The 25,090-nt window shown below is 42.4% G+C and overlaps 1 protein-coding gene across 7 annotated transcripts in view; it reads right to left on the reverse strand.

The window, feature by feature from the left end:
• Nucleotides 1–20,781, reverse strand: part of Nrg3 (neuregulin 3) — a 1,024,516-nt gene extending 1,003,735 nt beyond the window's left edge. For all 7 annotated transcript variants that reach the window (XM_051142204.1, XM_051142187.1, XM_051142174.1 and 4 more), the window contains exon 1: nucleotides 19,931–20,781. In XM_051142204.1, coding sequence (XP_050998161.1) covers nucleotides 19,931–20,753 — 823 coding nt within the window. In that variant the 5' untranslated portion in view covers nucleotides 20,754–20,781. The remainder of the gene's footprint in view (nucleotides 1–19,930) is intronic.
• Between the last annotated feature and the right edge of the window lie 4,309 nt (nucleotides 20,782–25,090).

Below are 25,090 nucleotides of genomic sequence, written 5' to 3' on the forward strand. Positions count from 1 at the left end.
TTATCACCCATTTTTCAATCATTTAACATCTCTAGGAGACATATAGTCTCTTTCAAGGTGCAGCGAGTCATATAATATAATAAAACCTATAATTAACCTTTACTAAAATTAAGAAATTATTAATCAACCTCTTCCCAACTGACATTTTAACTCTTCTTACTGAAAGCACAAGAATCCGAACAATATAAATGGCTAAGAAAATTTAAAATGAGAGAAAATCAAATTTAAGTTGCACTATCTAAGAGAATTAGAGTTGGCTACAATCCCATTACATTGTATTTTAAAGTATCCAGCATGGTTACAAGTATGATATATTTAATCTGAAGCATCTTTCCATACTTCCTTGTAAAATAGGCATTCCCTTAGGCCATGCTTTTAAAGAACTTATTTGTTCTGCATATAAGGTAGTAATCTCATAATATAAAATGGAGATTTCTCAGGTAAATGCCCTTGTATGCACACACGTAGAAAACATCTTTACCAATGTTGGGTATCATAGGAAAAAGTGATGGCACACTTGCTAGAGATAGGAAATGTGAATTTTCCACAAATTATTAGATTTTGTCAACTCTGGACTCAGGGAGGGCTCAGTGTCAGACGGTTGCCTTGGCAGTCTTTTCTTGGGCCGAACCATTTTCTTATCTGCAGGAAATGTTCTGCAAAGTTGCCCTCTTTTTCCCACTTGAGAAGCAAGTCTCCATTCTTCCTCCATCATATTAATAGTGCAGAACAGAGCCCTGGCTGGCTTCAGGCTCCTGGAGTTGATGCCACTTTGGAGTAAAGGATTTCTATTCTCCCAGTAACAAAAACAGTTGGACTTCACTCAATTTTTCCCCCTTGGACTTGACTCACCTTTTTTTTTTTTTTTTTTCTGTAAATCAAGAGGGCCATGTGGTCCTCTGGGTGACTCTCAATTATTTCACTTTCACTAGCATTTTATTCCTTTCTTCCTTTCTACTCAGCTGTCTACCACCCTGACAACACATGACTAAAGAACTTAAAGAAACTACTTATGCTTGTCACTCCACAACCTCCGAAACAAGCTCTTCAGTGAGCATCCTGGACTTAACAGCTGCTTCCCTGGGTTCTGAGAGGTATCTCTTTCCTGGTACTAGTTATCAGTATTGAAGAGGCTCTCTCTGTGCCAGCATTCCTTTTAACACATTGTTTTGTGAGTGAATTCTATATATTATACATAATTGCCTTCTTGAAAATATCCCCTTATTAAAAGTTTATTTATTTATTTACTTTACATCTTGATTGCAGCCCCTCCTTGCCTCTCTTCTCAGTATCCCCTTGAGAATCTCTCCATTCCCATTTTCCCCCTCTCCTTCCCAGAGAAGAGGTTGAACCGCCATGGGTACCAAGCCACGCTGGCATATCAAGTCATTGTAGGATTAGGTGCATCCTCTCCCACTATGGCCAGAGAAGGCAGTGCAGTTAGAAGAACAGGATCAAAAGGGAGGCATCAGGGACAGAGAGGAGCCTTCCTTCAGTAGTTGAGGAATCCACATAAAGACCAAGCTAAGCATCTGCTACATATTTTCAGGGGTCCTAGGACCAGTCCATGCATACTCTTTGGTTGGTGATTCAGTATCTGTGAGGACCAGTGTGCCCAGATTAGTTGACTCTGTAGATCTTCTTGTGGAGTCTTTGCCTCCCCTAACTCCACAAGCTCTGGTTAATGTCTGGCTGTGTGTCTCTGCATCTGTTTCCATCAGCTGCTCTGTGAAGCCTCTCAGAAGAGTTATGCTAGGCTCCTGTGTCCTGATCACCTGATAAGCAGGAAGAGCACTATATGTGTACTTAAGACAATTCTTCCATCAGTCTTCTCCAAATACTACAGGTCCCAACCTTTTTGTCTCAGTTAATAGTGACATCATGCCCCAACCTTGATTCAGGACAGAAATCTAGTACAGGGTCTGCATCCATTATTCCTGCTTCTCATTTTATTTACATTGTTTTCCTTGTCCTTGAGGCATTCCCACTCTAATTGAGCATCTTTCCCATCACAGACCATAACTTTAGTGTAAGTCGTCAGGATCCCCTGAGAGGACCTGACAGTGATGGTCACACTTTATGCTCTAGAATATATACACAAACCCTTGTTGCTGTCCAATGTAACACAAGCCAGTTCCAAGCTCATTGTGAGGCCCACCTCCTCTACCCTCTACTGCACTTACCACCATACTTTGGCCTGTTAATAGCACCCAGGGACACTGGTTACTGTTTTATCCCTCGAGGCCTTTTAATCTGTGTGCATGTATATATGTGCACACATCCCTTTGAGTGTATACATGCAAGTCTGCATGCACATGAATGTATTAATATGGAGGCCAGAGGCCAAAGAAGGCCATCTTCTGTGACTGCTCTGCACCTTAATTTTTGAGATATTCTCTCACTGAACCTGGAGCTCATGTCTCTGCCTCCCCAGCATCGGTATTAGAGAAAAGTGAGAACACTATGCCAGCTTCCTATGTGTGTTTTACAGATTCAAAGTGGGGTCTCCTTGTTTGTGCTGCAAACACTTTACCAGCTGTCTCTTGAACCCCCAAGCCCTTGAATCACTTTTTTTTCTTTTTATTAATTCATTCATATTACATCTCAATTGTTATCCCATCCCTTGTATCCTCCCATTCTTCTCTCCCTCCTGCTTTCCCCCTGCTCCCCTCCCCTATGTCTGTGACTGAGGGGGACCACCTCCTCCTGTATATGCTCATAGGGTATCAAGTCTCTTCACTTTTTCTTGTGCCGGTGCCTCTGTATCTAAGGAACTCCTGTATCTGGATGTCTTTCGTCATTTGGGACTCGTTTATACTATGACAAACTCAGGAACACCTGCCCACCCGTGCACACACTGAAACAGTTTAGCCTTTTGTCAACGTCAGCATTTCCTAATGGAGGAAATTACTTTTCTCATTGCTATCTGACTTCTTCACAAGTGTGTACACTCTAAGAAGGAATGCCTCACTCAGGCTTCGTTGTTTCTGCAAGCCTTCCAGTGGATTCCTAAAACCACATTAGAAATAGGAGGTACTTAATAAAACTCTTCGAAGAATCCTGAGACAGGTTGTATCAGAGAGGGATGAGGAATGCTTGCTTCTTTGACTAACTATCTGAACAGATCCGTACTGTTTTAAGTCGTGATAAGCATTGCTTGTCACGCAATGTTTCAATATAAACAAAAGAAAACAAAGTTTTACACTGTAATCTTTTTTTAATTATGTAAAAGAGGGAAATAAGCAGAGACCAGAAAGAGTCCATGAGATAAACTTTAGCTTTTACTGACATGATAAATCAGCTTTCGTTACATTCCAGCATATGAAATCTTGCTTAATAATTTGCCAAATCTATCAAGAGACACATATTTCAAAAAAGTAAAAAAAAAAACTATTCTATACTTGACACTGAAAATCACTTCTTAAGAACATGAAATCATCCTGAAGTGAAACAGCATGATACAGGATGTCAAGAAAATGATAGAGATCGTCCTTCAGTCTTTGGAGCCTTTCCCCACTTCTGCTGTTTTTACTGTGTCAGAAATTGAGACATCAGAAACTGACACTAAGTTCAGTATCAAACTGTGCCTACCACACTTCGAGGGCAAGCACACAGAAAGGGCATACTGGCTGAGTCTGCCTCCCTGCCTTCCTCCAAGGCTGAGAAAATCAGGCCCAGATGCCTGGGGACAGATTTTTTTTTCCTATTAAATACCATTGTGAGATTTAAATTTTCACAGCATCATTTTCTTCCATTGAACAACATTTTTTAGCACAAACTTGTTAAAAACATAAATTTCTACATATAATATGTAACACTTAAGATTAAATCTAGCTCCCAATTTTAAGTTTTAGGGTGAATCCATGAAACACAATTAATATTCATTCTCTGGAATGGGCTCAGTTTTTCCTAGTTTCTGCATATTCCAACACTCTTTGGATTCCAATATCTAGGTCATTAACCTATGCTACCCCTTGTCTTAAAGAATCATTAAATATCGATTGAATATAGAGTAGCTATCTCTACAAATCAAGAAAGTGGGTGTCAAGAAGCCAAAGGCAACGAAGATCACCATCTCATAAAAGGCAAAAACCTAGATTGAACCTTCCCTTCCTGATGGTCCATATGTAAATTCTTCAATAGTGCTCATTCACACACAATCTGCTTACATTCAAATCACGACAAAGGAACTATGATCAAATGAAAAATGATCATTGCTCATGTATTCCAAGGTTAGCATATGATTTTCAACCCAACTAGTGGATAAATAGCATCAAGGCGTAGAATACAGTCAAAGAAATTAAAATCCATAAAAACAAAAATCTTAAAAACAGTTCACTGAATTGAATTGTTAGGGGTTCCATTTGGGCAGCTGAGTTTTGAAGAGCACAGAAGGTGCCAAATCAGAATTTACCGCCTTATATCAATCTGGGTGTGCGGTTTTATTTACCTATAATGTAACATATCAAAGTTTATATTTTAATAGTATAAAACCTTCATACTAAGGCAATATCCCTCAAGTTAAAAAAAAAAAAAAAAAAAAAAAACAGTGCAATCTGGAGAGAAAACAAATTAGAAACAATGTAAAATACAATTTTAAAATAAAGAAATCAAAGGGTGGAAGGAACTATAGGGCCAATAATGAAAACATGGACTCTCCTTGCTTGTCATGGAGACAGATGAAAGCAGAGAACAGATGCCAAAGCCAGGAACTCTAAATGGCTGGCATGGCCCTGCTCTCTCACACAATTCTATTTTTATAAAGTGACATTTGAAAAGCCAGTGTCACTTGGTGATTTGATGTTCACCCACCCCTTCACCACCCCTGGAGCACACTGGGTTTCCATGGTACTTATTAGTTGGAATAGCATTAGACTGTGGTTGCTGGAGGCAAAGACTGTCACCATGTCAGATGCAGAGAGTCAGGCCGTACTTCTTGGAAGCTGAACCTGTTCCCTTGTTCCATGTCCACACCTCAGAGAGGAAATAGTGAAGATAGAATACCAAGGGAGCAGGGTACTGTGCATACCTTAGAAACATGGGGCTGGTTTGCCCACAGAAGAGGCTGAGATTTAAGGTGTGCAGACTATCTGAAATTGCTTTTGATTGGTGTGCTTCAGTGAGTTTGAGCCACAGCTATAGACTGAATTGTATTTCCTCATTCATATGCTAAAGCCCAGTACTTCAAACTTTAACTGCTGTTTGGAGAGAGGGAAAGAGGTGATGAAATTAAAGTGAACGGTTTCATGTATAGCCTAAATCAGCCACACAGATATCTTTCCAAGAAGAAGATTTTAGACACACAAAGACAACCAAAGTATACACAGGAAAAAATAAAGACCAGGTGGGGATACAGCAAGCCAAAGAGAGACAGGTCAGAAATAAAAACCACCTGGTCTCCAAAGTCCTTGAATTTATAATCTCTGAATGAGAGAAAATGAATGTTTATCCAGTCTCTGGCATTTTGTGATGAGGAACTGAGAGGACCACTAGAGATCACTTAGTTAGGGATAGCTACCTGTTAGCCCTTTTCTGCTGACAGAGCCTTTGGCCCATTAGCACTACTCTTGGGCTTAAGATAAAAACCTTTGTCACTGAATTACATGGTACAGTTTTAATACTTCTGGGCTCCCCTGTGTCTACAGTTTCTCCAGCAACAATGGAAGCTTGGATGATGCTAAGGCCAAAAGGACAGGACAAAACAATAAAGCATCATCACCCAAGGGTATAACAACTTTTCCTCTCACCTATGACTAGAAAATTATTGCAGGAGACTACCCATAAGATCCTCTTGAAACTTTTCGGAAAGATTTTGTTGTGTTGCTGATGATATATATGGAAGATTTAGACCACAGAAGGTAGAGAAACAATGGCCCATCTGATACTCTGATAAGAATTTGAACTAGAGACCAATGAGAAGACTCAGCGAACAAAGGCTCTTGCTACTGAGCCAAAGGACCTAGGTTTGAAAGAAAATATACAATCCCCAAAACCCAAAACAACATACTCAGTCTCTCAGAAAAAGCTATTTCTTGGTCTTCTGTTCTTTTCATAACACAATAAAATTCAACAATTAGAAATTTTAATTAACTGGGCAGATCTGACAGGATTATATCTAGAATTAGCTGAACTTGTACTTCCAACAAAATCAAGTTGCTTTGGACAGTAATTCTTCCAGGTCTCCTGTTCATATTCCTATTTTTATAAGCAATTTGCTCTCTGTCTCTGTGTGTGTCTCTCTCTTTCTGTGGGCCTCTCTCTCTCTCTCTCTCTCTCTCTCTCTCTCTCTCTCTCTCTCTCTCTCTCTCTCTCTCTCTCTCTCTCACTGTCTCTCTGTATCTCTCTCTCTCTCTCTCTCTCACTGTCTCTCTGTATCTCTCTCTCTCTCTCTCTCTCTCTCTCTCTGTATCTCTCTCTCTCTCTCTCTCTCTCTCTCTCTCTCTCTCTCTCTCTCTCTCTCTCACACACACACACACACACTTTGTGAATGTAAGCACACATTCTGTGTATGTGAGCATAAAATCCTGTGCATAAGAGGAAGGTTTTTAGAGTTGTAAACAAGTACACTTTATGTGACTTTAAGATATAATCAATACCTACCTCTGTGAAGCATTAAACAAGAACATCAGTAAATGATGAACCCCATATATCACATCAACAATATACTACAAACAAAGATACTTGAGCAGAGAAAGAAGAGGGAAGGTAGAAGACAGGCTTGGAAAGGAGAACAGGTTAAATTAGAAACGTACTAATACCATGAAAACAATCTCAGAAGTAGGAGATCGAACTATATGGGTGATCTGCCACAGGGACTCAGGGATCCTGTTATCCATCAACTTTGTTTCCAAAAAAAACAAAAAACAAAACCAAAAACAAAAAAAACCAGACAACCAGAAACCAGTCCATTTGCGGTGAATCTCAACCAAGTAGAAGCAGTGAGACTACATTCGCAGGCCAGGTCAGCCTTCCCTCTGTGTCTTCATTGCTTTTCTCCCTTTCCAATGCGCTCTTCTACCACTCGGAAGTGAAGAATACAGATGAGGCGAATGTCAACTCTCTGTGAAGAAATACTATGCTTCCCTAAGAGAAGATTCTCTACCCTCCCACCAGTCTCTGAGAAAATCCTAGACCTGCTAAAATGACTTCCTCAAGTTCACTAGAGTGTGTGACTCATGGTTTCAGAGAAAGTAGTAAGACATCGAGGGGAGATGAAGCCGTACATCTGCATCATCAGGATTTCTGCCTCTGAGCTCATTCTCAGATACCCAAAACTGGCCACACTATTAAGGCCCATCCTTAGTAGCCCATCCCAAATCCTATAGAAGGCACATGGTCAGTAAGCAGAGCCATATGGTACTTTTAGGGCATCACCTTTCTTTGAATCTCTCTAACCTTATACATGGTAGTAATCCTTCTTGACCTGAAGTCAAAAATATTCTCAAGCATCCAACCACCCAACTTTCCTGGCATAAAAGCAGCTCTCGCTGTTGAAGGTCAAGAGGGTCACTTGATTGCATGTAACTGATAATTGAAGATTAAAGAGGACTTCTTGGCACAGAAGGGAAAAGAAATTGAGAGGATACAGCTAGAGCTCTCCTCTGAAAATGTGATCTATTTTAAAGCAATTCAATTCATACCTCACAGCTGATATGTGGGGAATAGAAGCTGTTCTTCTGGGGGAACAGGATATTGTATTTGGCAAAGTGATAATTCTGGGAAATGTGAGAAAATGTAGTGTTCAAATTTAGCAAAGTTTTTGAGTTTCAGTAGCCAGAGATCACCTTTTCAATGGTTTGAATGTGAGAGAGTCTCCTTTCAGCACAAAGAGCTCATGGACCAGCAATTTAATTCAATTTTCACAATGGGAGTGCAGTGCATAAAGACAGTCTGTAGTGAGCAATTAAAGTCTTCATATCCTAGCACTTTAAATGCAGGTATTTTATGGCAACCAAGACGAACAGAGGAGGCATGTACTGTGAACACCATTCTTCAGTTGTATGAAATACACTTCAGAGGACCAGGGAGGCGAGAGATACACGTTGCATATGTTTGGATTGGCTCCAGTCTTGAAAATGCAGATGAGACACAATAGAAACATGGTAAAACTGAATTTTGAAAAAGAAAAGTTGGATATATAGATAGCTGAAGTGTAATAAAAATTATTCTGTGTGTTAAGACTTCATTTCAGGGAAAAGACCCAAACAAAATGTATATGTTGTGGCACCCTAAATCTACCATCTGTAAAAGTCCATTCACTGGCACATCTCCCATGCTTCAGTCTCCTGTTGCTTCCAGCTAATAGAAATAGCAGAAAGGTTTCAAGATTTCATTCTAGAAAGTAATGATTTAGGTGCCAGTCATTTGTGTGTGTTGTATACAGAAAGCCATGAAAAAAGACAAGGCCAGGCTCCTTCAAAAGCATCTTGGTCATTAACCTCTTCTTTTTAAGGTTAGCGTGTATGTGTTATCTAGTCATTTAGCTATAATAGCACTACTCGGGTTTTTACAACACTCAGCCATTTGCAGACCATGGCAAGAAGGAGCATTTCATTATTTACCATAACTTATTCAGAGTTGCTCACAATGAAAGATGAGCCCTCAGTGTGGTAGCACCGAAGGATGAAGGAGAAATAGACTCAATAAGAATTCTGCAAAAACCTAGATCTGCTTCCCTCCTTCCTTTCCAAAACAACTTTCAGCTTGTTAACTACACAAAGACATTCAAAAACACCTAGGATTTCCCTTTATCTATGTCAATAAAATAAACTGAAAATAACTGAGTAAATAACATGAGTATATGTTGACTGGCATATTGTAAATGCTGACATCAGTAAATATTATCTGATCAGCGGAAAATGTAGGAGAGATCCTATTGGCTATAAATGCTAATCCACACTCATATGCACACCTGTGGAGAAGTGGGAAACAGCTTCACCTTCCCTTTGAGTGGGTTCTGATCATGGAGAGGAACTAGGGAGGCCACAGAGAGGAGTGAGGTAAGGATGTAACTGTACCTGTGGTATTTCAGCAGGTGCTAGGTCTCAAGGAGTAGGGCATTCTAAAGGCTCCTCAAGGCTAGCTTGTTACAAATTACTCAAAGACATGGGCTCTGATCTGTGCAAGATATATTTAAATATTGCCTTCACTCCACTGCTGTTTCAAAGTGCTGCACGAAGCAGCAGAATTGCTGTGCTTCAAGGATGTTTAGTTTATCCATAGTCACATCAACATAGCCCTAGATTTAACCCAAAATAACAGCTTCCAAACATCTAAAATTTTGCAAGAGGACACACTAGAAGAATAACAAGAGGCAGCCCCCGATTGCATAACTTCACCTAAATTAACCTGTGACTATGTTCTAACTTCACAGACAAAGACTCCTGTATGGCTTGATTGATATATCCTGATCCCCACCCTCTGGCTACATCAGGGATACTCTCTCCAGAGCCCACTCAACACCTCTGGGGAACAATGCTGATGTTGCACAGCATTCAGAGGCAATGCTGGTTGTGGATCCTAGGCTGCACTCATCACGTGGATAGGACTAAGAGATGGAAGACGATAGGGTCTGTGCAATCTATGATTAGTGTGTGGCTTTCTGAAGAGTTCATAATTTAGATGGGAGAACCACATCTGTGCCTTACATACTAACACCTAAAATAAGCTATTTCAACCACTTTGTTCACCAAAAAGAATCTACTGAGGAGAAGTAGATCAATCGCTCTTACTGGCTTTCTTTGCTGTTAGTTGTTGCCAAAAGGAGGAACTGTTTCTACAGTGCAAGGCCTACAGATCTCTGCCTTCACTAATGACCAATTTCTTCCCTTGCCCTCACTTCTGTTTTTCACTGCCTAAGGAAATTCTCCTTAGCACATACCTGTGTTGGCACCAGTGACTCATTTATGAAATGGTCTGATATACTTTCATGTTGAAAACATACTTCACAGATTCATAATCTCATATATATATATATATATATATATATATATATATATATATATATATGTATATATGTATATATACACACACACATACATACTGCTCAACAAGACCACAAATGTAACTAATTAGTTGGTTTTCTTATCTGTGTCAGTTTTTATTGTCAACTTGCCACAACCTAGATTCATGTTGGAAGACCTGCCTTGATCAAACTGGCCAATGGGCATGTCTGAAAGAGAATTTCTTGATTGATGATTGATATGGGAGGGCACAGCAACCTGTAAACTGGACTGCACCATTACCAGACAGTTGGCCTTGGCCATTTAAGAAAATTAGCTGAGTAAAAGCCAGAGTGCAAGCCAGTAAGCAGCACTCCTCCATAAGTCCAGCATCAAGTTCTTGGTTGAGTTCTAGCTCTGACATCCCCCAGTGACAGCCCATGACCTGGAAGTGGAAGCCAAATAAACCCTTTCATAGCCAAGTTGGTCCAAGAATTTCATCACAGTAATGGGATACAAATTAAAACACTTGTGTATCTTTTCCCTTTTTTTCTTATCCTTAATGTAGACTAAATGTGCCAGTAACAGACATGTGACTTACTGGCTTCTAGTGGCTACTTTCACCCATAAAAATAATGCTGGAGACTGGTGAGCATCGTAGACAGCAAGAGTCATTAATGACTCACTAAATGCCCATACTTGTCTCTGCCCCTAAAAGGTGAAGGCAAGGTTAAACCACAGAGCTTCCAAGAAGGCAAGAAGAGCAAAGGAAAATACACTTCCCAGCAGGGCCTCAACTCAGTCAACCCCCTCATGGTGACACTGCTATTTTAAACACAGATATGAAGAAGAAAAAAAATTAAAAGTCTACACAGAAGCAGCACCAATAACCCCAATAATCAAACTAATTCATGAGGATTGTTCTTATTTCTTCAACAGCTTAACCACTTGTGACTGCAGAAATAACTCTTAGTCACTAACTAAACTGTAGAAAATATAGAAAAGTATAGTAAGATGAGTAGATTCTTATTTAATAATCGAGAAATAACCACTAACACTTATAATGGTTCCTTTGAACTCGGTTACCAAATATTAAACCTATCTTTAAATCTATATAGCATAATGCAATTGGCATTGTATTTAATTTTCTACCATAACTTTTATATGAATATTACATAATAAACATTTTCTAACATCCTTAAGATTATTAAAAGCCCAATCTAATGGCCTCATAACATCATCATTATGTAAATAAAAATTTATTTTCTAATGTTTATTTTTCTTAACCTACTACATACACACACACACACACACACACACACACACACAACATAAAAAGAAGCATAGAAATGACATATGATTGATGGATCTCAAAGCTTTTCTTTGATCAAACACTTGCTTTCTTCTTCCTGAAAAATTATATGCTATATATATATATTGTGAATTTTTTTTTTAGGTATACTTGAGTTTGAGACAATGCAGGTGATGATTTTCTCAACATGTGTAAATATACTCTACCTTTAACTTTTTCAACTTCTTCCATGGGCATTTTTAAAAGTGATTTAACCTATATGAAATAGTTCTAATGTAATCTACTTACTTCTAATATAAACCACAATTAACTCATTGGTTTATAAAATATTTAATGTACTATTATTCATAACTACAAGAACAATACAACATAAACATTGTTGGAAGATAATAGAATTAATAATGGTAAACACCACTCACTTAGCATAATTTATGATCTCAATCATCTTGTAAATTATCCAACAGAATTTTTTCATGCATAAATATAAAAGACCCATGACATGAAAATGAAAAATAGCAAAGTAATGGGTAGGTCTGCTTTGGGATGTCTTTTGATGAATATCACATCCCAGCAATATTCTCCTTAGACCTTCTGGTCTGTTGTAGCGATCACCTTGTATAATAGGACTCACATATTTCCCAGGTACCTCATGATTTGCCTATCAAAGCACTCCAAAGTTGTGCAATTTATACATGTGCCCTATACCTATCATATGACCACTTTCAGGCCAGTTCATTACCTACATGATGACACTAAGAATATTTGAGTCTATCCTTTAAAACGAAGGCAGATAAAGAATGCCAAGGTAACATGGCTCACAGCAAGACTCCGCGCAGCCACTCTCACTTCCATTGCTGCCTCCATTTCACATTTCTTACAAGACTGGGATCCTGTGAACAAACTTCCTACAGTTCAAAGTAAAGAAGCACGTATAGAACTAAACTGACTCTAAGCCCAGAATGATGGTGAGACTGTAGTTTTTCTCTTTCAGGCAACTATTAACTTACAGTAATTCATATTTTAGTCTCTTTGTGGTCTTCGAAGAGATCCTGGGAAGAAGACTAATGTTTACCAGTTCATGTTAAAGGATTAGAATACGATATTGCTACTCTCTCAACTCCATGGCATATTCAGGCTTAGGTAATTGAGCGGATTCTTTAAAAATAGACAGATAAAGAAATAAACAAACTGTTCTTTGCCCTGAATTGCATCTTTGATGTGTCTATCAGTTCTAGAAACAGTGACCTAAACATGTTTAAGCATAGACACTTAATCATGGACACTCCTAGACTTCTGTAATTAAGCTTAATTCAACTCCATTTTGCTGGATTGTTTCTGACTGACCCTTTCAGGATCGGCAGTTGCTACCTATGATTTATGAACAGTGCCTATCCTGTCCCAAAATATTACAACTTACAACAACAACAAAAAAGTGAGGAAGGAATTTCCAACAGACAGACTTTATAATAGATGTTTAAAAAACTAATATTAAGGCACTCCAAAGGACAAACACAAATCTAAAAGAGATCTCTCATGGAGAAGCAAACCTGTTAATTCTTCAGGACAGTACCTGCCAAAATGGGAACAGAATATACTGTGGACCTTCTCTATTTTCACCTAAATTCTATCTAAACTTTAAATACGTGGTGACAGTAGGGCTGTGTAGGTGTGGAACAAAATGGATCCCTGGGGTATCTGTCTTTTAGTCTCCAGGCTGCTGTGTGCTGTAGACTTGCAGATCATAGTACAATCTCACTCGTTTTCTCCAAAAGTTCAATTCTCCTCTGTGCTAAACTTATATCTAAATAAATCAGAACCTGACAAGCAATGAAGGAGAAACGGCAGACCCCTATTTCTGGGTTTCCATACCACATCTTCCTGTGTGTGCTTTGGTATCACAAACAGAGATAGAGAGACTTAGGACCCCACACGAGCTCCAAGTATTTCCACTCAGGGATGTGACTAGTATGCTCCTGTATGGAAATAATAAGGCTACCCTGACACAAAAGCAATGGAGAGCTTTACAGGAGTGGTGCAGAGTTAGGCTAATACCATCATCCTCAAGATGTCACCAGGGGAACTTAAGATGATAAGAGAATGAATCGGTGTTTTAAGTTGTACAGTTCCTCAGGGTAAGAAACAAAAATATGGCAACTGTGACTGCCATTGTTGTCATCGCTAATAAGCATCTCTTTCTGTTGTTCCACCAAAGTGCCTTAGAAACACATCAACAGCTCGTTTTCTATGAGCGTCACCTTCTGAAAAAGTCAGTTTTTTCGTATTAGCTACCTCGCTGGCTCACACCACCTTCCCTCTTTCCTGTCTGAGAAGCACACAGACCTGGGCACAGTGAGAGGGTGAGCATCATGGCTGCCCAACAACTGCACAGCTGACAGGTGAACTGTTCCTTAACCAACATGGTTAGGGTAACAGACTTGTTTATGCTAGTGTTATGACAATTATGCCATTTAGCTAAATATTATGTAAGCCGATGATACATAATTGTGGAAAGGAAAGATAATTGTAGTTTCAATTAAATTGTAGTTGAATGTTTTGAAGAAACTCCAAAAGGTGAGGTTATTTTTTTTTTTTTTCAAAAGGAAAGAAATTACCTTAAATTAGATGGGCAGGGAAGAAAGCTATAAAGATTCCCAGAGAACATCTACACTACAGTGCCCTTGAAAATTATTTTCCTGTAAGTTCCTTCACTAAAGTCTCTTTTTGTGTCCTGTTTCATATTTATGCTTTGGGACCACATCGTGCAATAAAGTTTAGGGTAGCTTTACCTCACACTCTGCCTTGACCTCAAGAGAATGAGATTCCAAGTATGAATCACTCCAGCCAACTTCTTCACTGATACCTTAACTCTGAAGCCAGTAATTAAGGCTTCCTGGTAAATGCTTAATAAATGAATATAAAAGATAAAGTGTATGACATGAACTATGAAAATATAATATGAAAGTACATAATAACTTATATTAAATTGTACAATTATAGTGTTGTATCAAATAAATGCTATAAAGATTAATGTCATATAAGCCAATATAATATGAAAATAGTAATAATATCTTCTCAATATTTAGATAAAATTTTTGAAACCGCAAAACAATTAATAGTTCAATTATAAAATGGAAAGATATGTTTTAATTTTTTCTTATTCAATTAATGAAGTTCAATATGCCTTATTAAAGGAGAATTTGTTTAAAAAGTTATACAACTGTATAAAAATACCAACCAGTAAAAATACAGAAAAAAACCCACAATCCCCCCGACACACATACAAGAATAAAGGAAAATATATGATATATATATCATATAGTTTCCTGTAATTAGTAGCATCTATGCCATAATCAAAGAAATAAAAATCTGAACAATAAACATAATGTTAAAAGCCTATAAGAAATATTTAATTGTAGTCATTGTTCTATACAGTAAGGGATAAGTAGTTGTAGGAATGAAGACATCTTCTGGAAGAAAAGACAAATGGAAATGGAAAGTTTTACACACACACACACACACACACACACACACACACTACCACTTTCATTGACAGTTGGGTGAGTAGGAAGAACCTATGCAGACCTGATGTCAGCTATAGATGAGTCCACTGAAGATTGGTTCCTTTCCTCTTTGCCTTTACTTGTGCACACAGATCTATAGGGAATATCCCCAGGTTAGGATGAGTAAAACAATGTTTAGGGGCTCGAATTTTGCCAGTGCTGTTTTTCAAGGCAACATGTGCTGTCCTTAGGCAACACACAAGTCTGAAGATTGCAATGAATTTCAGTTCTACTCAGAAATGATTCAGTTGCATTTTAAAACTTACATTTCTGTCTTGCCCTTTCTTTCTATATATTTCAGGGCCAATGTTCATCATTCATTTCAGCATCCCTGATAGAATATTGAGATATGTGTTGGCTCTAGATATGAGGATTTGAGAAAAGAGTGTCTATAAAAGGAATGAGTCGAAAGCCATCTTTCTCATCATTGTGGTATAACCAGAAGGAGAGCTGGGAAAATCCAGAGGGAGGGGCCACTTCTTCCCACACCCTTTGGCTTTTAAGCCCAGCACTGATTTCAGATCTATACCAGGGCTTCTGTTGTGGCCCACAGTCGTCTTAGAGAACCTGAATTCTTCTATAGCAGAAAGATTGCTACAGCCAGCTCGCTTACTGTTGAATTTGATTTATTTCTTTCCTCACAAGTTTGCAGGGATACAGTATGTGATTTAAGGAGTCTGAGAAAACAGCACCAAAAATAGGTGGCTATACTTACCAACCAAGCCTACAAGTCACTGTTCACTAGCAAAATCATCTCCAATCCTTTCCCACAGTTCTCAAGACCAGGGAGGGATGCATAAAATTAATGAAGATTTCATTCATTCCTACATCCCCTACCTCTGACTGTCTTAAAAAGTGGCTATGACAGAACATTTCTTATAGGCTTTTAACTTTCTTTATTGTTCAGATCTTTATTTCTTTGACTACGTTATGGACACATACTCAATGAAGTAATACTAAATTCAATAGAGCCCACAAAGCAATCTGGAAAAGCTATGCCTGTCCCAAGGTTCCTGCTGCTGCTGTTGTTGTTGCTGTTGCTGTTTTATTTTTGGTTAGGATCACAAATTGAAGTATGCATTTCTCAAAACTCACAGTATAAGGAGCTAAAGCAGAAAAGACTCATATTCCTGCAATAATGACAAAGAATGTAAAAACAAACTCAGAATGTAACACAATCTCACAGGAGAAATTCATTCAACTGTACTTCATAAGAATCATTGCTCTTGAGCTCTGAATCCCCTCATTTTGGCCACCATAAATGAATGAGGTCAGCACCTTCTCTGCTGGGATTTCTCTGGAGGCCTTGACTCATGTAGACAGAACGTAAACTGCAGGCTCATCTTTATTTAAATCGGTTACACCTGAATCTGCTCAGAAAGTATCTGAGCACTCTTATGGAAGAAGTGAAGATATTGAAAAAGAAAACAAATAACTTTAGCAATGGCTCTCTTTAAAGTCACAAATGATACGATTCCATAGAACTTTATTTAGCTAGATGAGTAAATAAAACCACATCCAAGCCTTGTTTAAGCGTCAATAGGATATTTTATCTTTAAATTCCTTCTTTGAGTATGCTATTCAATACTACTTGGGATCTTATTCATGAGAAGTCATTAAAGAACCATTCAAAGATGACTGCAAGAACAATTCATGAACAGCTGTACTGGGCTTTGAATTTCACCATTGGCTTCAGGATTTTTGTTTGTTTGTTTCTTTTTCACCTGTCAACAGTGCTTTCAGCTAAGTAAAAGAATTCCAAGACTGGAGAACAATTCCTGCTTGCATTGGCAACACTGTATAAGCAGGTTTGAAATCAGTAGAAACAATGTCAACTGCTGTCAAAGGAAAAATGTTTATACATTTTAGACAATCACTGTCCTCTGTAGTGTATAATCTCCTTTGTCTCCAAAAGTGTTAATTAATCTATACCATGGCTATACAATGTTTTCTGGAGAGTTTTATTGAATTGATCCCAGAGTAGCATTATGTTTAAGGTATTTGTTTTCAACAAGTCTGAAAGAAATGCCAGCTCTAAGGCACTGAAAAAACAAAAAGTTACAGAGACACAGGAAAGTTTTGGTTCAACCTGTGGCCCTAGGAATGGAGACAGAAAGCTACCAGTCAAAGGCAAACTCTCTTTGTTTGCTTGCTGTTTGAGTTCAGTCTTATCTTCCCCCAACACCTCAGAAAATAGATAATAGTCATAAAAAATATAAGCCTTTCACAAAGCACATAATGTGAATAATAAAATAACCATTTTGGGGAGCAAAAATCCTATTATCCACTGACCAATGAACAGTCCTTATTTTTCTCAGTGAACAAGCTTCTACTCAAATAGCTATGATGATTTTGCAGATAGCAGCCATCACATTGCCAAAGACGAACACAAAAGCATTCATCCTATAATCTTTGAAATTCTCTGCTCAAGAAACGAAGACCCTGGTCATTAAAGAATAAGTGGGTTAGTCTCACAAAAACAGGGCATTGTCCTTAACTGCCTTCAGGTGATACAAAAGGAGTAAGGATAATCATTTTGAACAGTGGTGTGGCAGGCAGGCAGAAGCAAAGGGAAAACAAACCTACCAAAGTATAGAGATAGGTGGTGTGCACAAAGAAACTTTATCTGGGAACTCAAGTGAACAATTTTAGTGAAAGTGACTTTGGCCTTAATTTGGCCTACTATAGCAATGCTGATAATCCCAGAAATGAAATTTCTCCATTCTTGCTAATCATCCAAAAACCTTATATGGAAAAAAACTGTGTTTATCTTTTACATTACCACACAGTATTTAAACTTATTTTTTATGGAAACTACATTTTCCTATTCTTTTCATTAAAATATCTCTTATTGGTGCAGGAAAACCAGATCATTGACTGATGGATCTGCATATTTGCATTTTTATCTCTTTATTCAAGTCTATTTTAAAGATTTCAAACAGAGAAGCACCTGGACCCTAGTTACACAAGAAACAAATACTACTTAGATGTCTATGCAAGCGCCAAGACCCTTCACAGATTTCCCACCTCTTTTCCTTGAGGCTGAGAGTCCTGTCAATAGTCATGACTTATTAAACAGGCTGCCATCTATTCCCTTCCACTGAATATACAGCAAGATCATGGAGGGGCAGAAATAATTACCTTGGGCTCTCTTTTAAAGACTGCCCCAGAATTGAGAGTAAGGAAATCAATTCAGAAAGGACAGGGAAATGCCCCAATGTGTTCCCCCATGGCCCCAGGGATGGGAAGTAAAGCCACAATCCATTATTCATATCAGCTGCTACAGAATAGATGCAAAACCTAAGGTCTTCAATATAGATAGGCACCTACTTCAGTCCAATGAATGTGCTCACATGTACCACCAATCCTTTATCCTTTCACAACACTCAAGCTAGATTTGTTGAAAGGAGACCCTTGTACCCTCCCTCCTTTCAAAAATGAGCTCTCAGAAATCACCATGTCAAGCAAAGCAGAGGGAAGCTGCACAGTGCCTGGGTCTTGTGCCAGTCTCATTTGTGGCAGAAAGCTCCTTTTGCCTGTCTGTCTCCCACTGATCATCAAGGGATAGATACAATTCTCCAAAGCAGAGTAAAAGCAAAAGTCTTTGTCCCCCAATCTTACTTACAAGTACACTACACTAAAAAAAAAAAAAGTCACAAAGGTAAATAACAGCCAAGATAAGATCAGGGGCCAGGAAAACAGAAAATTGACACAGCTGAAAGCAACCATTTGATTCCTACCAGCACTGAGCAGGTAATGAGGAACACTTAAAACATAAATAAATACAGTATGAGGGCCACAGAGCCAGACTATTCCTTTTATTTCCCCTCTCTCTCCCTCTCTCTCTCTCTCTCTCTCTCTCTCTCTCTCTCTCTCTCTCTCTCTCTCTCTCTCTCTCTCTCTCTCTCTCTCTCTCTTTTCAGAATGGCTTTGCTTGGAACTTAAACTGACAAACAGGGGGCTTGTCCTGAATAACCTTCACAGGTTGTTCATGTGTTTTCCGACCCCGACCCTCAGGCACAAACAGAAGGTTCCTGCGATTTCTGCTCACTAAAGGGAGAGGGTGGGGTGGAGGTCAATTAGTTTACCTGCAACCTTCGTAAAAAATAGAAAGCTTGCAGTTCCAAAAAAGAAAGTGTCCCTATTTGGGGGGGGGGGGGGGTTACACTGGCCGCGACTGGCACAGACTGAGTCAGGTTGGAATGCTTTATTTAAAGGGTGACATGTTACAAAGAGCTTGGATATTTTACTAAACCCAGCCCTAGTCTGCTCATCTTTTTCGGGCTAGGGGGGAGAAGAGATCGGGTTTACACCCCTCAGCCCTCTGAAAAAGGAACAAACGCAAATGCTTGACACAGCTGAAAAAAACGAAGAAGAAAAACCCTCCTACTTCTCCAGGACCGGGGGGGGGGGGGGGGGGCAGCTCTGCAGAGTCCCCTTCGCATTTCCTAGCAGTTAACTCACTCCAGTGGCCACAGCCACAATTTCCATACCTGGCCAGGGCCAGGTTGAGGGGAAGGGTCCTTCCGGGAGCACCTCATTTCCCCACTTCTCCCAATGGCTTCTAATTAACCCTTTTTTAGTCACTGCCTGGGCAGTAGTGCTGAAAGAGTCACCAGCTTATTCTAAGGACATCACCACCAAATACCTGTCCAATCTTCACCCCCACACTGGTCATAACTTGCCTTTGTGGTCTACCATAGACCAGTTTTGGCTGTGCTTAGAAAAGCTTCCCAGAGGAGGGCGGGAAGGGTTGGGTGCACCATCTCTCCCCCCGGCTACGAAGGGGAACACAACCTGGGCTCACTCTCAAGTCTGCCGTGAGGAGGCTTTGCACCCGCCTTAACCCTTTGAAGGAAGTCAGAATCTATTCTTATTTGGGACCCACTGAAGTAGGAGCCTTGGCTTGGAGAGCTCCTAGATTTGTCTGATGCCCCTGCTCTGCACACAGACACAGCGCAGACCCACACCTTTGGCCCCCTTCAGGCCAGTTTTAACCACAGCCCCACACTCTGCCCCAAACCGGGTATGGGGAAGTGGTAACCAGGAGAACGGAAAGCCAGAGAGAAGAAAGAAAATAGGCAGGAAATCACAGCTGAGACAAGACATCTACTTACGAAATTTGGGGCTGGTGCTAGTTTCTGAGGTGGTGGTAGTGGAGGAGGTGGAAGAGGGCGAGGAGGAAGAGGCAGCGGCAGCATCCTGAAAGGGTGACAGTGTCCAGGAGGGAGTGGAATCGTGGAGGTAGGAGGAGGTAGCCGCAGTGGGCCAGGAAGGCATAGCCTGCGTACTGGGGGCTCCTGGCATCGGGGGTCGGGAGCCGGGCGTACTGCTACTGAAGAAAGGGGCCGTGGTGGACAGGACCGTCGGGGGGACAGCAGTGTTCCGTGCCGTAGTAGAGCGCGGGCTAGCCCGGATGGGCACCCGGTGCCCAGGGAAGCGAGTGGGTGCCCGAGTGATGGTGGTCAAGCGGGTACTAATCCGGTTAGGCGTCCTGGAAGAAGCAGCGCCGCCGGCAGAGGGGGTGGCGGGGGACGTGGTAGAAGTGGTCGTTGTGGTGGTTTCCATAGCCTTGGGGAAAGAGCTGGGCTTGGAGAGGAAGAAGGGGTCCTGGCCCATTCCCTTGGAGTCCACCAGGTCCGTGGGCACGTACTCCTTGACGGAGCCCACCACGATCCATTTAAGCAGCATGAGGCTGAGCCCCAGGCCGATGAAGCCGATGAACAGAGGCACCACGCACAACCACGTCTGCTGCCGGTTCCACACGATGCAGTCGCTACAGCGTAACTCCCGGGGGGGTTCGGCCGCCCCTTCTCCGCCGCCGTCCGGGCCCCCGCCCGCCGCCGCTGCCGCCGCAGCCGCCGCGGTGCCCTCCTCGGCCGAGGCGGCGGCTGCCGAAGCGGCACCAGGTGGCGAGGCAGCGGCCGCCCCTTCACTCATCCTAGGAGCCGGTCTTCACCTTCGCCCCCCCGAGGGCCGCGCCAGAGGCATGGGGCCGCGCGGGCCGGGCGCGGGCGCGGGCGCGGGCTCCAGCGGCGGCGGGCTCCGGCGCAGGCAGCGGCCGCGGCGGCCGCATGCAAATCGGCTCCCTGCCCCCACGCCCCTCCCCCCGAGAGGCGGGCGGCGGGCGGAGAGGAGAGGACGGGGGAGGGGACGCGGGCCGGGGAGGGGGCGACGAGGCGCGCGGTAGAGGGGTGAGACCGGCCGGTCGCCGCTGGCCGGTCAGGGAGCGGCAGGGTGCGTCTGCAGTCCGCCTAACTGCCTCCTGCGCTCCGGGGTCCCTAGGCTGCTGATGGTGCTGATGCTGCCTCTGATGCTGATGCTGCGGTGGATGCTGCTGCTGCCGCTGCTGCTGCCGCCGCTGATCCTGCCCGCCGACTGTGTGCGCTCCAGCCTCGCCGGCATCCTTGGTGTGCCGCGCCCGGCCCGCTCCCTGGGGCTCCGGGCCGCGCCGCCGCTGCCCCCACCTCAAAGCCTCACGTCTCCCTCAGGGGCTGGGGCGGGCAGCGGCTGGATGCCCGGCGCAGGCAAGCTGCATTCCGACACAGGGGGCCAGCCTGACAGCTGCTCGCCCAGCCCGGCGCACGGCGATGCTCAGAGGTTGCTCGGCGAGCCCGGGCGATGAGGTGCACCTGTTCTTCAGCCGGCCTGCAGCCAACCCTCGGTCAGCGCTCCCCGGGAGAAACCAATCCTAGCGCTGCGCAGAGGGCGAGCGGCCCGGGCTCGCCTCGCTCCCGCCGCCCGCGGCTCAGAGCCGCCGCTGCCGCCGCCACTCCGTGAGTCAAACTCCAGCAAGCTATGCCGCTGCCGCTGCCGCCGCCGCCGCCGCCGCCGCCGCCACCACCACCACCACCACCCGGGAGCGGGGAACCCGGGGGCGCACCCCGACCAGCACTCAGAAAATTCCAGACAGCCAAGTCGCCACTGTCGGGTAGAGTTGGGCAAGCAGAAATGGGAGACAGTGACAGGGGTCCCAGACCATAGGGATTCTCAAGCTAAGGCTGCTCCAGGAGGTTTCTCGCTCTAAACCAGGCGCGTGTGTGTCTCTGTGTCTGTATGTGCGTGTGGAATTGTCGCGGACGGCGTGGGATTCGGACAGAGTAGCGCCTCCCACCAACACCTAATGGTGCTTTCTTACTGCTAGATAAATAAACGATCCAAGAGACCTCCGTTGGAGATGAGTGGCACCTACAGCTCCCATCAGCCTTGTGCTGGTCTCCTGTGCGGATCCTGCCGGGTCAGAGTGAAGCTGCTAGAAGAACGTGCAGGGGCGTGTTAGGTGGGAGGGCTTCTCTGAGCTCCACTGCCCCTCCGTGGTGCAGTCGGACTGAGAACCACCTTTGCTTTGGAGTTGCTGAAAGATGTGGCTGAAGCAAACGACTTTTCTGCGACCATGTCTCCAAGCCATTAACTTTCCTTTTAAAAAGTAGTATCTTTAAATGTAGGCATACCGTGGGACACAGGGCAAGACGCAAAAATAAGAAACAGTACTGGTTAGTCTCTCAAATTTCGTGGCTGGTTTCCTCCCTTGGGTAGCGAGAACTGAGTCTTTCCAGTTCCGGTACACTGTGATACCTCCCTGGGGAGCGACGGGGTAGCACAGAGAAGAAAGGGGCGAGGGGCGGGGGACAGGGCGGAGGTGGGGAGGAGAGCCGATGCTAACATGATATAAGCTACTGGTGCAAAGCTATGTGTCCCAACACTACCCAGATTCCTACCCTAAGGTGGAAACGAAAGAGGCGATTTTTAAATTTTTAATTTTCTTTTACAAGTTCCATGCAAGAATGGGAGGTTGAGAATGGCACCTTCCTCATACTGCACCTCCCAGCACTGTCAGGGCACGCTGGCTGATGGCAGACAGCATTGTTCTGTCCTGTGATGCATTCTGCAAAGATGAAGTTTCCAAGGTATCCATTTTACTCACAGGGGAAGAGCCAAAGGAATGCTACTCTGAGGAGATGGCAGAGTGCAGAGAATGCGTTCAAACGGGAAGCCCTTGGGGAATTGTGCCTACCAGAGTTCTTTGCACAGGCATGATTAATAAATTATTTTTGATGGCAGTAATGTGGTTGTCACCTCTTTCGGCTCTAACACTGAGCCGAAAACCTTTGGTTTTTAATTTGATAGAACATGCCCTAACCCAACAGTGCTGGATTTTTGCCTTCCAGAATTGCAAGTAAGGGGCGGCGAGGGGGGGGGGTGGTGGAGAGAAGAACGTTGAATCTATTCTTTCAGCTTTGTAATGCAAGGCATATGTAAAAATTAACCCAGCCTTAACCTTCTGTGGGCTGTCAGGCATCTGCTCCTTGCCTTTCTCATGCAGTAAATAAAAGCATTTGCACATTATAGTAGGTGCTAGTGTTGACACTTGAGAGAGAAGAATTCTTTTCTGCACTTAGTTCATCACCATCCCTCCCAAATCCCACCCCCAGTATTCTGTGTTCTTCGCCTTCTTCCTCCCCCACTGGAATAAATCCAAAGCACAAAGAAGGGTGCTGTAATGCTTCTGTGGACAAATTCTCTCTTCCTGAAACCACAATTGGACAGTGTCCACGTTTTCTTCATTGCTTCCCAAAGACTTCTTCACTTCACTTTCCAAATTCCCTCTCTCCTCCTTTCCACTCAGCTTTAAGAGCTTTCTCATGGTTCCCTTTCAAGTTCATATTTTCCTGGAGTGGGAGCCACTGTACTCAGTATCAACTGCTCTCACAAGGAAGCTTCTCCACAGGGAGGAGGGCAGGGGAGCCCAGTGCTGTGATAGCTTCCTGTTATGGATCAGGTCATAGGAGACCATCTAGGTATGTTCAGCAGATTTAACTGTCCTCACCTTAAAGCTGTACTGTAAGGCTCTGTGGTTGTAGGTAGTAAACAGTGGACTGGGGACCTGCTGCCCACAATAGAGTCAAAGTCAAATGGTCGACCCTCTTGCTGCTAAAGACCAGACAACACTCCGTATTAACCGGCATGGTTTAGAAGCACCAAAGAGACAAGCCTTTGGGAATGTCTGTGAGAGGTTTTCTAGATTAGGTTATTGAGTCTCACTCAAGACTCTGTCCATGAGCTGATGTTTAATAAACAGGAAAAGAAGACAGCCAAGCAGCATCCTAAGTCTATGTTTCCTGTGGCTGCGACTGAAGCAGCTACTGCCAGACTCTGCCACCACACCAGCCTTAATGTATGAACTGTGCTTTCAAGCTGTGGACAAGGGAAAACCCCTTTCCCTTAGGTTGCTTTAGCCAACTCTTTCATCACAACCTGAGAAGGAGTAACCTGGTTCTCATGAGTCACAACTTACTGACACAAAACTCTGGAGTAGGTTCACTTTAAGACACAGATTCAAGTTAGATCTCAGCCTCTGGTCATGATAAAATCCCTTTGGACCAGTTGTATCAAGGTTGAAATGAAGCTGCTACTTAAGTTTATGATAAGGAGACTATTAACTATGGTATCATCATCATCAGCTACCTTCCTGAGTTGGGGGACAGTCCATTCTTTCAAAGACTAAGTCTCTTAGCTGAGAAACAGGAGGCAATCTCCAAACCTTTGTTCTAAGACTCCAAGTTCAATTAGCTGCCAAGCCATTTACTTTCTACCTTTATGATGGCTTTTAATGATGGAAACCTTATTAAGAATTCTTGATCAAGAACTGGGAGGTGGGAGGAAACTTATTTGACAAACATCTCCAATCTGTCACCCCATAAAAATATTCCAGCTTCTCACGTCTCTTTATTTCCATCAAAGTTCTGAAGAAGTTATCCTTACTGGAGGAAGCCCACTCCACCTTGGAATGATACACTTAATATTAAAGAAGTTTGTTTTTGAGAAAAGTTCTGCCTCTATGATTTTCTTCTTTTCTTAGCTCATTCAACTTGAACAAGATATTAGGCTTGGAGGATACAACAAAAGACAGGACCCTCCTTTCATGGAGTTTACATTGCAGGAAGGGTGAGTGGCAGTAAACTGCAAAATAATCTAGAACATCTAAAAGTGAGAACTGTAGTTTGGGTCCACAAAAATACTAGCTTACTTGGCATGATTGTAGAAGCAATATTTTGTGCAAATATCTCTAACTTGTTTACCATCTCTCTTTTTAAAGCCCCGAGAACTTCACATTCATAGAAATTGGATGGTAGGGTGCTTCTTTATGAACTGTGGCCTCAACTGATACTAAAGTCACTTAGAAGCCAGTTGTCTCACAGATCCCTATTATTCTTTGTTTTCCTCCATGGAATCAAGTTCAGAGCCAGTGTGATACCTGAACATATCTCACAGTATAA

Source organism: Acomys russatus, chromosome 3 (genome assembly GCF_903995435.1).
Source record: "Acomys russatus chromosome 3, mAcoRus1.1, whole genome shotgun sequence".
Classification (NCBI taxonomy): Eukaryota; Metazoa; Chordata; class Mammalia; order Rodentia; family Muridae; genus Acomys; species Acomys russatus.